The 14406-nt window shown below is 41.6% G+C and overlaps 1 protein-coding gene across 1 annotated transcript in view; it reads left to right on the top strand.

Moving 5' to 3' along the window:
* SNTB1 (syntrophin beta 1) overlaps window positions 1-14406 on the top strand; it is a 112686-nt gene that overhangs the window by 71735 nt on the left and 26545 nt on the right. Inside the window, exon 3 of the mRNA XM_072410685.1 lies at window positions 2719-2926. Within this exon, the coding sequence (XP_072266786.1) occupies window positions 2719-2926 (208 nt within the window). The remainder of the gene's footprint in view (window positions 1-2718; window positions 2927-14406) is intronic.

Genomic DNA, 14406 nt, shown 5'->3' on the forward strand with positions numbered 1-14406 from the left:
GCTCTGTTTGGAGAGACACAGATAGGGGTTCTGTGTTAGGAGCTCTGCTGGATACACAGACAGGGGTTCTGTGTGAGGGAGCTCTGTTTGGAGACGCAGACAGTTGGTCTGTGTGAGGGAGCTCAAAAGTGAGTAGAAGGTTGCTGAAAGCTTGGTTTTGAGCTGACAGGGAAAAGCCCTCCAGCTGATAGACTGGGACGTCTGATGTATAGTAAGTGCCGGACAGGCAAGGTTTTCTTTTCCTGTTTTTGTTATTTTATCTGCAACCTTCAATAAACCTGGCTGCAAACCAGCTTAAGGCTGATACCTCGGTGTGTGATCTGTGTTGGATGAACCAGACAAGTGTCCTTTGACCCCAACAAAGGTGATCCTGCGTGTAACCCCTCACAATATTTATATATACATACATATACTCGAGTATAAACTGAGATACCTGAAAATGCCTTGTGTAGAGTAGCATCTTGGGTGTTACTACTCCACCCACAGCTCCTCTGTTAGGATGTGCAGATGGATGGGATTAGAGTATGTCCTGCAGCCAGCAAGCAGATTAGTCCCTGGTCAAAATCCTGTCCTACTATTGGCAGCTAGTCCAATTTAAGCCTTGCTAACTCTAGACTCTGGTTACTGGATCCTCAGCATGTTACCTGCTATTTTATCCGGCTGTGTTCTGCGTTTCTGGATACCATCCTAACTTTATTCCCACGTCCGTGGCTTGCTGCTTACTCCCATTATGGAGTTTCCAACCTACCCAGTACCTGATCTCTGGCTGTCCATACCACCTAAGCCATCTGTTCTGCTAGCCCCTGGTGAGGGGAGTCTGAGGGCTGTGACCTGGTTTTCTCCTTGTAGCAAATAAGTCTGGGGGCCAAAAGGGGTAATTGGCCAGTCACCCTTTGTGGGGTGCTCTAGTGAAGACAGGCGACATTAAGACTGCACCCCAGGTAATCGGGGTCACATGCCAGGGGGCATTGCCCTAGTACTGCGTTTTACTCTGGCCACCAGATGGAGTTTTATCAAGTGCAGTTGTACAACAAACTCTTGCCACCCGAGTTTGTAGGACTTTGCATAAGGACACAGCGCCATCTATTGGTGGCCAACAATAATGCACAAAAGATAATTTAGGGGTGCATGATATACCGTAAACAAGTACAAAATACTTTAACTAGTAAAAAAATAGAGAAAAGAAGAGATATAAACTGAGTCCCTGTGATTTCTTTTTTTCTTTTAAGTAAATGTTTTTAAAATATTGCAACAAAGATATGTTTATTCTCATTATTTTGTTGGCTTTTCTATTAAATACGGTTTTGATAAGTGCATTGGGCTTGATTTATTAAACTCTTCAAAACTATTGCGGAACAACCTGGGTCATCAAGCAAACCTGGAATAGGATTCCTAAAACGTTTTGCTATTAGTTGGCAAATGTTTTCAATCCTGGACCAGATCCATTTCAGGTTTGCCTGATCCCCAGGTCCTCCCTTTATAGTTTATCTTCTCTACTTTTGGAGAGCTTTGATAAATCAGGCCCATGTATGCCCTAGGTTTATATTTGAGTATATATCAGATATAGGTAGGTACTTTGGTCTCCAGGGGTCAAAAATTTAATCTACTGCAACCTCCCACATAATTATTAAAAGCAAAACTTCTGCCTATATCTTCATGCCCAACCCAAAGCTGCCCTGTACACTTCTACTTTTACACCTACATGCTCATATCATCAATTCCTTTGAGCCCGGCTGCCATGAAATCGCCCCAGGCATGGACAGTAAAGGAGAAGCAGAACTGGAGAAGCTGAGTTCTTTGCTGCTTTCTCCTTCCATCAACAAAACTTCTACTTACTGGAGGCACTGTTTTATTTACCAGCTTCAAATATGTTAAAAAAAAAAAAAAGTTAACAATTTCTATGGGTTGTACTTACTTTTTCACATGACTGTAATTTTCAATGTTTTCCGAATGAAGAGATTTGTGAGTATATCAGCCTCCATAAATTATCTATGTTTTGTTACTGACCTCATACACAGCTAAATGTTGTTGTTGAGTTGATTATAATCTAGTTTACACATTACTGCAAAAATGAACACAGATAATTGCAGCAGAGACAAAGACATTATAATCAACCTAGAATATAAAGTTTTAGGTAAAACTGAATAATAAAATCAGCCACAACTTTGTTTCCAATTTACATGAATGATTTGGGAACTGGTAGGGATTAGGGGAAATAAAGTTCCACATTTAAATTTTGAACATGCAGGGCATTATTGCAGAAAGGGTCAGGTAATGTATCTTTATTATTATTATTATTATTATTATTATTATTATTATTAATAAACAGTATTTATATAGCACCAACATATTATGCAGCGCTGTACATTAAATAAGGGTTGCAAATGACAGACAGATACAGACAGTGACTCAGGAGGAGGAGAGGACCCTGCCCTGAAGAGCTTACAATCTAACAGGTGGGTTCTGCAAAAAGCATTCTTACCTGCGCGATTGCTCTATGGAACCAAAATGAACACTACACTTTGCATTCAGTTGTTTCCCAAGGTACTCGCAGTCTCACCTTTGCTTATATTTAGGGATGCATTTATAATTACAGAGCTGCATTGATTTTTTTTTATGATCTAACTACCTTGACTTTGCTTTAAAATCCAGTTCTGTGTTGTAAGAAAACCTTGTAAAGTTTGTGCCAAGCTGTGAATATCTTTTTTTGTATTGCAGACATCTAGAACTGCATTCACCTGATGCCAAGCATACAGTGGTGCTGCGAGCAAAGGATCCCGCCACTGCCCAGGCCTGGTTCACCGCCATTCACGGAGCGACGACCGAACTTATTCCCAAAGTGATAGCCGAAGTCCAAGTCCAGCTGGGCAAAAATGGAATCTCTGGAAGCCATGAAATTCGGCACATGGGCTGGCTAGCAGAAAAGGTCAGTGTGCTTTGTTTTACCATCATCTCCTCTCCTCTCCTGCTAAATGACCACAAAAATGAAATCACTTTTAATGAAACAACCTTTGATTTGTCATTTTCTTGCTTTGTGTAAACTACCCGGGTCTATGTATCAGCACCATTGGTGCCCATTTGCTCCACAATGTAGTGAAATGCATTCTTATTATACAGTATTTATATAGCACCATCATATTATGCAGCACTGTACAAAGCCCATAGTCATGTCACTAACTGTCCCTCAAAGGAGCTCACAATCTAATGTCCCTACCATAGTCATATGTGATTAATGTAGTCTAAGGTCAATTGTTAGGGAGAAGCCAATTAACCTAACTGCATGTTTTTGGGATGTGGGAGGAAACCCACGCAGACAACCTGCAAACTCCATGCAGATAATGCCCTGGCTGGGGATCGAACCTGGGACCTAGCGCTGCAAAGGCTGGAGTGCTAACCCCTGAGCCACCGTGCTGCCCATATGTGTTCAGATGTATAAATGTGTGCTGCATTAGGCGGCCAAATCAAAACAACAGAGCAATTCACATTCTTTTCCAACCTGGCTTCTCACCAGTTACCAGTTCACTTCCATTTTTTATTTTTATTTCTGCTTGTGTTTTCATACATTTACTCACATTTTTCATGTGCATGCTCTCAAATTAGTTGCTAAGTATCCAGGTTGGCGTTTGAAGAGCCGGACATTCTTAAAGCTAGGTCTAAAGCACACAACTTGCCCAGGATGTGTCTCTTAGGGTCTCTTAGGTAGCTGACATATGTGAAATATTTTCATGTGCTCCCATTGACTTCTATGAGCCTCATGCATGGATTTATTATTATTACACAGAATTTATGTAGCACCATCATATTACACAGCACTGTACAAAGTCCATAGTTATGTCACTAACTGTCCCTCAAAGGAACTCACAATCTAACGTCGCTACTGTAGTCATATGTCGTTAAGGTAGTTTAAGGTCAATTTAGAGGGAAGCCAATTAAACTAACTGCATGTTTTTGGGAGGAAACCCACGCAGACACGGGGAGAACCTGCAAACTCCATGCAGATATTATCCTGGCTGGGATTCGAACCTAGGATCTAGCACTGCACAGGGAAGAGTGCTACCCCATGATGTCTGTACTATTCTTCAGGATGCTTTTATATGTAAACCAGACATTTGCAACCTCTGTGCTTCGTCCCTCTTCCAGCTGGCAATATTGGGTGAAAAGTGTTGCACTGTGTGAATAGCTGCAGATACACCCATAAGTAAGTCTGTGCATTGTAAGTGCGGTTTATGTATCCAAGGAAGAGGAGATATTCTGCACTTTCCAAGGCACTCTGTAATTTTTAATTCCTTTAATAAACCAGATACAAATGTAAGCAATTCTAACTGAGCACGTGATATATAAAAAAACATAACAGCAAAAATTACTGAAATTCATGGTTAAGCAATTAGAAGATGCAGAATAGAGGTCACTAAAGCAACATGCAAATCCTGACTTTTCTATGGAAGTCAGACCCCCTATCACCCCCATTGCAGTGCATTTAGCATCTTCTGTGTTTATCTCTGGACCTGCTGATACATTTCACTTGTTGGTCATTTTTGCTTGGACATTCTTCATATATATAGTTTGAATTGTTTGTTTTACTTTATAGGATTCTGAGGCCTGACTTTTCCAAAAACTTTTTTTGTGTATAAGGTGGCTTTGTAGCCCTGGATAGAGATAGTTGGTTTTCCATGCTCTAATATGCTGGACCTATCAGCAAAATTTTTACTTAATATATAAGGGTACACAAAGCTTTTATGTAAAGAAATATTAATTTATTTTTATTATTTTTGAACCCTTTTTCTTTAAAAAGAAAAAAAAGAGGTAAAGCCCCCCTGTCCTTACCATTGCGACGGTCAAGACATTGCATCCAATTTTGGGCATGCACAGAAGGGACTTTTTTCTGTAATTTTTTTCTGCTTTCTTGATGACGTTGCTTGTTCCTGCACTGCGCATGTGCAAAATCTGGTGATGCGTCTTCCAACAGGGCCTCCGTGTAAAGAAAAGAGCGCTGATCTCACTTTGCACATGCGGGACATCTTGCGCTGGTTCATTTACATTTAAGGAAAGCCCCCGATGATGCAATGCCCAATATCAGGCACGCACACAGAGCAGCCTGCTGCGATATGTGATATAAGTATCCCAAGACACTAAGGGTTTCCTTTTTAGTCTTTACCATAGTGGGAAATTCAATAAAATGCTACAAAAGCAAATAAATTAAAAATATTTTTTATTATGTTAAAGGCAAGGTGACCCTTTTCATACATATTCTAATGATAGGTCAGATTTCAAGATGTTTCCTGCTGATTGGGCAATGCAGGGGCAGTAGATCACTGTCTATGCTCCCTCTTCCCGTCAGCATGTCGCCAGTGCATGGAGTAAAACCTGACTGGCTTGCATTTCACCTTAGAATCAAATTCAAGCTCCTGTGCTTTGCCTTTAAATCCCTCCACAGTTCTTGTCCCACTTACCTTTCTACCCTAATAAAAAAATACTCCCCCAGCCGCTCTCTCCCTTCCTCCAATGACCTACTAATGACTTCCTCACTCATAACCTCATCACATGCACGGGTTCACGACTTTTCTAGAGCTGCCCCGACTCTCTGGAATGGTCTTCCTCTCCTATTCAGCTTTTTCCTCCTTTCTGCTCATTTAAAAGGGCCCTTAAAACCCATCTTTTCATATTCACCTACCCATCTTCCTCTGTTTCTTAAAACTCTCACTACTTACCCACCAATCCATATCCCCCTACCTATTGTGTGATACTTCCCCCACCTCCTAGATTGTAAGCTCTTCAGAGCAAGGTCCTCTCCTCCTGTGTCACGGTCTGTATCTGTCTGTCATTTGCAACCCCTATTTAAGGTACAGCGCTACTTAATATGTTGGCGCTATATACATCCTGTTTAATAATAATAATTGGCTCCTAGCACTTTCCTTCCTTCTCCCTGTGGCGCTGTGTAAGGGATGGGAGGAGGCTTCTATTGAACCAGAACTAAAGTCCAACTTTAAACTTTGGCGATCAGGCCGGTCATTATTATAGACAGGCGATGCCCCTTCTGCAATAACTATTCTGACCTGCCTGATCGCCTCCCATCTTTCTAATTTCCCTGAGCAGTGGGGACCGGTGAGCACAGTGGGGTTTATTCTGCTTTAAGATTCAGATTGCTAGTTGTATGTACAATTACATATTTAAAGAACACACAGCTGCATTAAATGGCCTTTTGATATCTTTGGCTCAGCTATAAATAAACCAGTGTGGTTATATGTAAATGACAGGTCCTCTTGGTAACTGGCACATTACTTTCTTTGCCACCCAGTGTAGTTTGTCATTTCTGTGCCATGTCTGTGATGAAAGAGGAGCCTTCAGTAAATATCGCCACTTCCCAGCGAACACATCAAATAGGCCGCCGTCCCCCGGGAAGGGTAATTAGCCGCTGACTTTGACTATGAGGTTTGGCTGTTAAGCTTTGCTCATCTGAAATGTTTTTTTTTTATTCAATCAGAAAATGTAAGAGCGGCTATATTTTCTGTAACAGGCGGCCCCGCAGATAATTGCTGGACAAGTGATCCGGGCTCTTTAGCCACAGGTGTTAATTATCATGGCAGCGCCGTTGTGCCTGACGCTCGGAGCTATATATAGCGCCAACAAATTCCACGTCAGTATTTCTGAGAGTGGAAAGGAAGCATTTTGCAGGCTCTTGTCTCTGATAATGTCAGACAGACAGACGTAGTCCAATTGGGATCCTCAGCGGGGACAAGGTGGGGAACTAAGACACCAGCAAACACTGCAGCTGTGCTAAAAGAAAACATTCACTCACTTTATCTAAAAGCTCATTACAGGATCCATTCCACCCAATTCCATCCTGTTTTCCTCCAACTATTTCCTTTTTTTACCTACCTTTTGGGAATTCTTCAGGATGGTCAAGGGTCTTGTCTCTTCTTCAACTGATGCTGGCTGTCAGTCATACAGAGATAGTATAGTGTGATGCCATTGTGATGCATGTCCTAGGGGCATTTCTATGACATTCTGCATGTTAATTAACACTGGGTGTCATTTGAACTGGAAGACTGGGACATCTAGTGGTGAAAGTTGGTTATTGCAGGGGACAACACTACAAGGGAAGTGAGTATTGCAGGGGGGGCATCTCAATTTCTTTCTGAAGGAACCTTTTTTAAATAAAATTGTCTGAAGTTCAGACTCATTCTGAGCTCTGTAATCCACTACAGCCAGTAGTTCACAAAGTCTGGTGTGTACAACATTCTAACTTACTTCTGATTGTGGCAATGAGAAATTTCTTATTGTGTGATACTCCCCCCGTTTTAGATTGTAAGTTCTTTGGGGCAGGGACCTCTCCTCCTCTTGTGTCACTGTCTGTATCTGTATGTCATTTGCAACCCCTATTTAATGTACAGCGCTGCGTAATATGTTGGCGCTATATAAATACTGTTTATTAATAATAATAATATTAATATTAATAAGGATACATTACCTGAGCCTTTCTGCAATAATGTCCTGCATGTTTAAAATTTAAACATGAAACTTTATTTCCCCTAATCCCTATTTAAAGTACAGCGCTGCGTAATATGTTGGCGCTATATAAATACTGTTTATTAAAAATCATAATAGTAATATTAATAATAATGGTGACACTGTATTGTTTACCCAGCTTTCTGTAAGCATAAATCTAGCACCTGTACAGCTGTCCCCCATTTAGTGATCACCATGCTGTGCTTTTCTGTTTTTCTGTAAAATGTTTTAATTATTTACAATTTATTAAGCGACACAGAAAATAAGCAATAAGTAAAACAAAATAAGTAAAATAGCAGACATAAAAACTAGAATAAATAACAGCTAAGGGTATAAGGAGAAGAATGAACTATAAGGAGTGAATTACAGTTAACTTATTTTTACGGGTTAAAAAAGAATATATGGAATTTGAAACAAAAAAAGTTTTTTTTTAATTTTTTATTCATTGGAAGGTCATTGTAACTACATCAGCTTCAGTGGCAGTGATCATTCAATAAACATGCAGGGTTTTTTTCCCAGGAGATTGGAGGGGGGGGTTGTGCAAGTGTAAAACAACAAACCTTTTATGTTTTACTTATAAAGCACTAACATATTACACAGCGCTGTACAATAAATTGGGGCTTTAGATGACAAACCTGCACATGTAACATGTACAGACAATGGCACAGGAGAAGGGGAGCCTGGCCTTATAGTTTATAGTTCCAGGGTGAATCTGATATCCACCAAGCATTCTTCATTGAAGGTTCATGCACATTGAAACTCAAAGACCTGGAAGATTGTCCACCAGAGAAAGCATGGCTAATGTCAGATTCACTACTTAATTTATGAACCCCCAAGAGCTTACTATCTATATTCATGTCGTTGAGGATAAAGTGAAGTCTCCGGTCATGTGACTGTACTGTAGCGAAAAAGTGAAGGGGATAATGTCTATCTGGCATCTATCAGCCATTTTGCTCATAACCAGGAGCCTTGGAATGTAGATCTGAGATCTTTTTGTGCCCATTTTGTGCTATATTTGTGGCAGATGTAGACAACAGTGGGCTCCTGTGCCAATCTGGTTTGGGCCCCCCTTGCTAAACTGGCTTAAAGCTTCTTGTTGGCCTCAGCCCTCTTGCAGTGGCACATGTTGCACCTATGCCCCCCCCCCCCCCAGACCTATATGGTAGCCTTACCAGCCCTCCCTCCACCTATTTATAATTACTGATCATCTTTCTCTGTATAATTCTTACATTGATACATTGTTTCATCCAGAAAGCAAGGAAGTGATTGGTGGAGCCCTGGACTCTCTTTTTGTTTGTACTGCACACCATTTGCTTGTCCCATCATGGAAGGTTGGGTCATGGAAGGTTGGGTTATGGATGGTTGGGTCATGGATGGTTGGGTCATGGAAGTTTAGGTCATGGAAGGTTGGGTCATGGAAGTTTGGGTCATGGAAGATTGGGCCATGGAAGGTTGGGTCATGATTGGTTGGGTCATGGAAGTTTGGGTCATGGAAGTTTAGGTCATGGAAGGTTGGGTCATGGAAGTTTAGGTCATGGAAGGTTGGGTCATGGAAGTTTAGGTCATGGAAGGTTGGGTCATGGATGGTTGGGTCATGGAAGTTTGGGTCATGGAAAGTTAGGTCATGGAAGGTTGGGTCATGGATGGTTGGGTCATGGAAGTTTGGTCATGGAAGTTTAGGTCATGGATGGTTTGGTCATGGAAGTTTGAGTCATGGAAGGTTTGGTCTCGGATGGTTGGGTCGTTTTATGTTTTTGGTGACAGATAATTTGCATCTGGTTCCATCTGGTGTTTTGTGTTTATGGAATTCCAGGTTCTGTGAACCGTTTCGAACGTCTTCCTTGTTTAATAAATAGCAGGGAAAATTTTTTGGTCATCTGGTGGCTGTGCATTTCCTGTTTCAAAAGTGAATCATTTCACTATTTTCTTCCCTCCCAACATAATAAGATTATTCATTGTGAGATTTTATTTTATCAATCTAAAAGTGAGATTATTGATGGATTTTGAAATCATAATTTATATCTAAAGCCAAACTTTTTTTTTAGTTTATAGCTTTTTTAAAGGTTTATAGCTGACCTCTGGGATCATCAAATATTGTCTAGAGACAGTGACTTACATAGTGTGCTTTGTGTATTTTTTTACAGATCTGTGCAGTCATCCAATTTACATCTTTACCTGTGAAAAAAGTTTCTGTAATGGAGACCAGTCACTGCTTTTCTCCCTCCTTGTGCAGGGTGACCGGTCCTATATCCGCCCCCTCCAGTAGTTTTCTGCAGGCAGCCTGTAGTGGGTGGAGTTACTGGGCCCCTCCCACAGCTCTTCTCTCTGCACAGGCTGTGTGCAGCACATGATGCCACTGCTACTTTTACAAGGTAATATCATGATTTGCAAAAGCTTTTGGTGTACGCAAAGTGGATTTAAATATTGTGGGCTTGTAGTTTAGCCTTACATTTTTTTTTTTTTAATCCATTGAGAAGATTTCGCTTTACTTCCTATTGAAGAGAAAGAAAATATCTCTATAACAATTGTCACAACAAGCACAGGTAAACTTCACCCTCCGCTAACAGCTCATCTTCCCTCCCATTCATTCTCCATGATAATGCTAATGTGGACCAAAGTTTTGGGAACACCGGGCCTGTCTTTCTCAAGGTTACAGTTGGCTTGTCGAATGGGGGCCCCCATGACCCCGAAACCTTGGTCTTTCATTCAGATGTGCCCATTTGGGTGGAATTTGAAACACCTGTCACAAGAAACTTCACCTGATTTCACTTTTTTTTGAATCATGCTCTCAGGATGTATTGCTTTCAATCAGTCTGGCCTGACTGGTAGACTTATATTTGGATAGAGAGTCAGAAAGGTGCAGGCATGGTGCACAGTCTGTGTATGGAGCAGGTGTGGCAGTCATCACATAATTACCTAACATGAAGCTTTTAAGCCAACAAAACATTTATAAGATTATTCCACATTATTTCTAAAACATAAAGCCTTTCTTTGCTCTTATATTCCTAGCATACACCCAGGTTGTTTATTGTGACTTGCTGCATTGCCTTAGTGCTGCACATTCCTTTATTCCAGATCAATGAGGATGAAGAGGATGAGAAATAACAACACAATGATGTCATCCTACAAAATATTATTTTTGCCCCTACTGAACTTCCCTACAAACATCCCGCGTGTAACACAACAACAGGAAGGAGATTCTGTGATTTAGGAAATCTCGCCTAAACATATCTTATGTGTGAAGAACGAGGGGGGGGGGGTGCTGTCCGGGCACAACATGTTTACAAATATTGTACTGCACTGCGCAATATGTTGGCGCTATATAAATCCTGTTTAATACAAAATATTTGTGTGAAAGCTGAGCTCCAGACAAAGAGACACAAGTTTTTGGTTTGTTCAATATACACAGCCGTGGCATATGGCAGAGCCACAGCCTGGAGACCAGACTTTTGTCTGATGAAGTTACGTAATAAAGTCAGGTCTTGTCCCCGCCTCTAGCATGTGATTGGACAGAGAGAAAAGAAACATCAGAATGATAGGCACATCTACCTGCTGCTCTGTTATCAGCATGTTTCTTGTGAGTGCTGCAGCAAATCTGATTGGTTCCTTGATTTGCCACTTCCTCTGCCAATCTGAATGCTGCTGTACAGAAGACTGGAAGAGGCGGACATATATTTAATATAAAAAATGTCCTTACCCTCTCTATGCTTCAGGGCTGTCCCATCATTCTCCTCAATCCATCACCGGTGGTCCCCCATGGGTGGGAAGCGCAGGGTATCATCCCCAGGCTGGGCTCACAATACCCAGGGGCGAGTGTCACTCACATCCTGTCATTAGCGCCACTCAGTGGTGGAGGTATGTCATTGCTGCCCATCGCTGCCACCAGAAGAAAAAAGCGGAGGTTCTGGTGACTTTATTTTAAACAAAATTGGGAAGGGGGGAGGCTTTGGAGTTGCCAAAGCCTGGGATTGCAATTTAAATGAATACAAACGTGCCTAAGGTAAAGAATATCATTTGTGTACAATTATTAGGTCTTATATATACAGATATATATACAATGATATATATAGAGATATATACATAGATATACATATACTATATACTATATATATATATATAGAGAGAGAGAGAGAGAGAGAGAGATACAATGAGTACTGTAGACCTGCCCTGTGTGAGGTCCATGGTCAAGGGCCAATGCTTCCCCAAGCTCCAATTCAAGTCCAAGTATTCACATAAAGCCCCCGCTCAGCCTGGGGAGGCTAGTTGGGCCATCCCAGAACTCAGTTGACCCTGGAGCCTGGTAAGGGGGGGGGGGGATAGACAGGCAACCAGGAGGAAAGCCATTGGCCCTGCAGCGCCCACCTCCACCACCAGAGGGTGGCAAAGTGTTCATTGGAAAGTTTTATTTTTGAGAAGGACACAGGCACATATGTTGGAATGCATACCCTTTAAGTCCCCCAAATAAAAGAGAGGAAAACCCGCTGCACGGAGCAGTGAGTACATTCAGACATTACCCTAACTCATCGGTTTACCCAATCCTTATTGCTAGAAAAAGGCTGATCCTGGAACTCAGTTGCCTGTGATGCTGAATCGTATAATGCTATTTGCTTGCAGTGTTTCACTTTCCTCAATTGCACCAATCAAATCCAAGCCTGCCCTGGAAGTTTGAAAATGATTGATGATACAGGAAGCAGAGAGAGAGTTGCAGGTTCAAGGAAGTACATTCCCATTGCCCTACTACTGACCTTCTATGGAGTGTGCAGAGTATTATACATTCATCCAAACATACATTAAGATTTGTTTAACTAAGATTGTAGCTGTATTCACGTCATAACATTATTAGCTCAGAGATTCTTTTGCCAGGAATTACTCTATTAATTCTTACTACAGTTTACATCTGTCCATGTCTGCTTGCATTTCCTGTGTAAACGGTGTTCTGGAGCTGCCATGTTTGATATATACTCAGAGTACATAGAGGGCTGACTTCATTACATTATATCGCTGCCTCTGAGGGCTCATGGGACTTTGGATACATAGAGATCAGTATGGTGTCTCAACATGACAGATGGAAGTTGAATGGCATCACATGACCTGCGGACTAGAGTTGTCATCAGTTTGGCATTATCAATTTTCAGTAGTTCTGGACTGCATTAGAAAGTCACAAAGGGAGTTCCATGCTTAGACACCAAGATTCCAACTATCCATCCTTTTCTTTTTTCGAATATATATAAAAACTTTTTGAGGATCTCTAATAAAATTCTAAAGGGGTAAGCAAAATTTTAATCTTTAACACAGTAAAAGCTTATATAGAGAATAATTATTTAAGAAGACTTGGTCAGCAGTCTGCTTTTGGGTTAGTAATAAAGAAAAGACAGAAATCATAAAACCTGGGGGATTTTTCTATAAACCGAAGTCTACAAAAACTTTAATAACCATTTACTATTTCTGTTTATTTTTGTATAGGTAACTTTAATATATACAAATTTTAAGACCCAACATCTCAGACACTGTTACTTGCAGTGACTTATTGACATAAAACCCAGCTGCTTGCAGTAAACTAGAGAGGGAGCCGATTACAGAACCTGTTTCCCTGCACAAAATGAGACAGTGCAGTGAGCCCCCCCGGAGCGATGTCATGATGCCAGAACCTGCCGCCCTCATCACAAGTCTGAGCCTGCGATGGGAGAGTGGTGGGTTGTGTCCAGAGACACAGCCCACCCTCCGCCTGAGCCTGCGATATGTACCGGAGACCTGGTCCGCGGCTATGGCCGGTGCACCCTCCCAAACAGGGTCCTTCTGATCCTGCTGGGGCCTGCATCGGCCAGAGCCGCGGCCCACTTGTCAGACTAATGGGCTGCTTCCCGGGGGTTGAGGACCCCCGGCTTAGTCTACAAGTGTAACCATTGCAATAGTACAATGCAAGGGCTCATGGGACACGTAGTTTCCTGCTGCCTTGTAGTGAACAGTCAGAAACAGTGAGAGCCAACAGGAGCCTCTACACCAGGGGTCCTCAAACTACGGCCCAGGGACAAATACGGCCCGCTGAGGTTCTCCATCCGGGCCGCCTGCCGCCCAGGCTGCTTCTCCTGCTTGAGCTCTGGCTGCCTGCCATCTGCACTCCAGGGAACCCGGTCACGTGACACCACTGTTACCGGGGTAACGCTGGAGCTGTCGGGCTGAAGCCATCAGGCAGAGAAGGTATGAGCAGAGCAGAGACTCACTGCTGCCTTCATTCCCTGGCTGGTTCTCACTGCAGCACAAATGTACATGATCAATGTACATTTGTTAATATTATAAACATACTATGCACATTGATCATGTACACATGTGCTGCAGTGTGATCCAGCCGATGTATGAAGGCAGCAGTGAGTGACAGGTAGCAGACACTGACAAAGTTTTTTTAGCAGCCCTTTTTTATTTAATAAAAAGTGTGGGGTAGTGTTGGGTGTAGGGTAGTGTATAAAAAGAAGAAAATTAATGAATTGCTTGAGATTATTCATTTGCGTGGAAAATGCAAGATAAATTTGCATTTTCAATACACACAGTGAAAATTGAAATTTATCTGTGCATTTTCCATGCAAAGGAATAATCTCAAGCAATTTTAAAGCCAAAGTAAACGCCACTTTTTTTTTTTTAATGATCGGCTAAGTGTGCTGTGCATATAGTATTGTTCTTTCATGTTTTTTATACAATAAATACGTTTTGTGCAGTGTGCATAAGAATGTTCTCCTGTTTTTTTTCAAACTATAGTACGGCCCCCCCGACAGTCTGAGGGACCGTGAACCGGCCCCCTGTTTAAAAAGTTTGAGGACCCCTGCTCTACACTGACTGACTGTATAATTACAAACTAAAATATGCATAAATATAAACACTTTATCAAGGAATGATTTATATATATAA

The sequence above is a fragment of the Pyxicephalus adspersus genome, chromosome 5 (genome assembly GCF_032062135.1).
Source record: "Pyxicephalus adspersus chromosome 5, UCB_Pads_2.0, whole genome shotgun sequence".
NCBI lineage: Eukaryota > Metazoa > Chordata > Amphibia > Anura > Pyxicephalidae > Pyxicephalus > Pyxicephalus adspersus.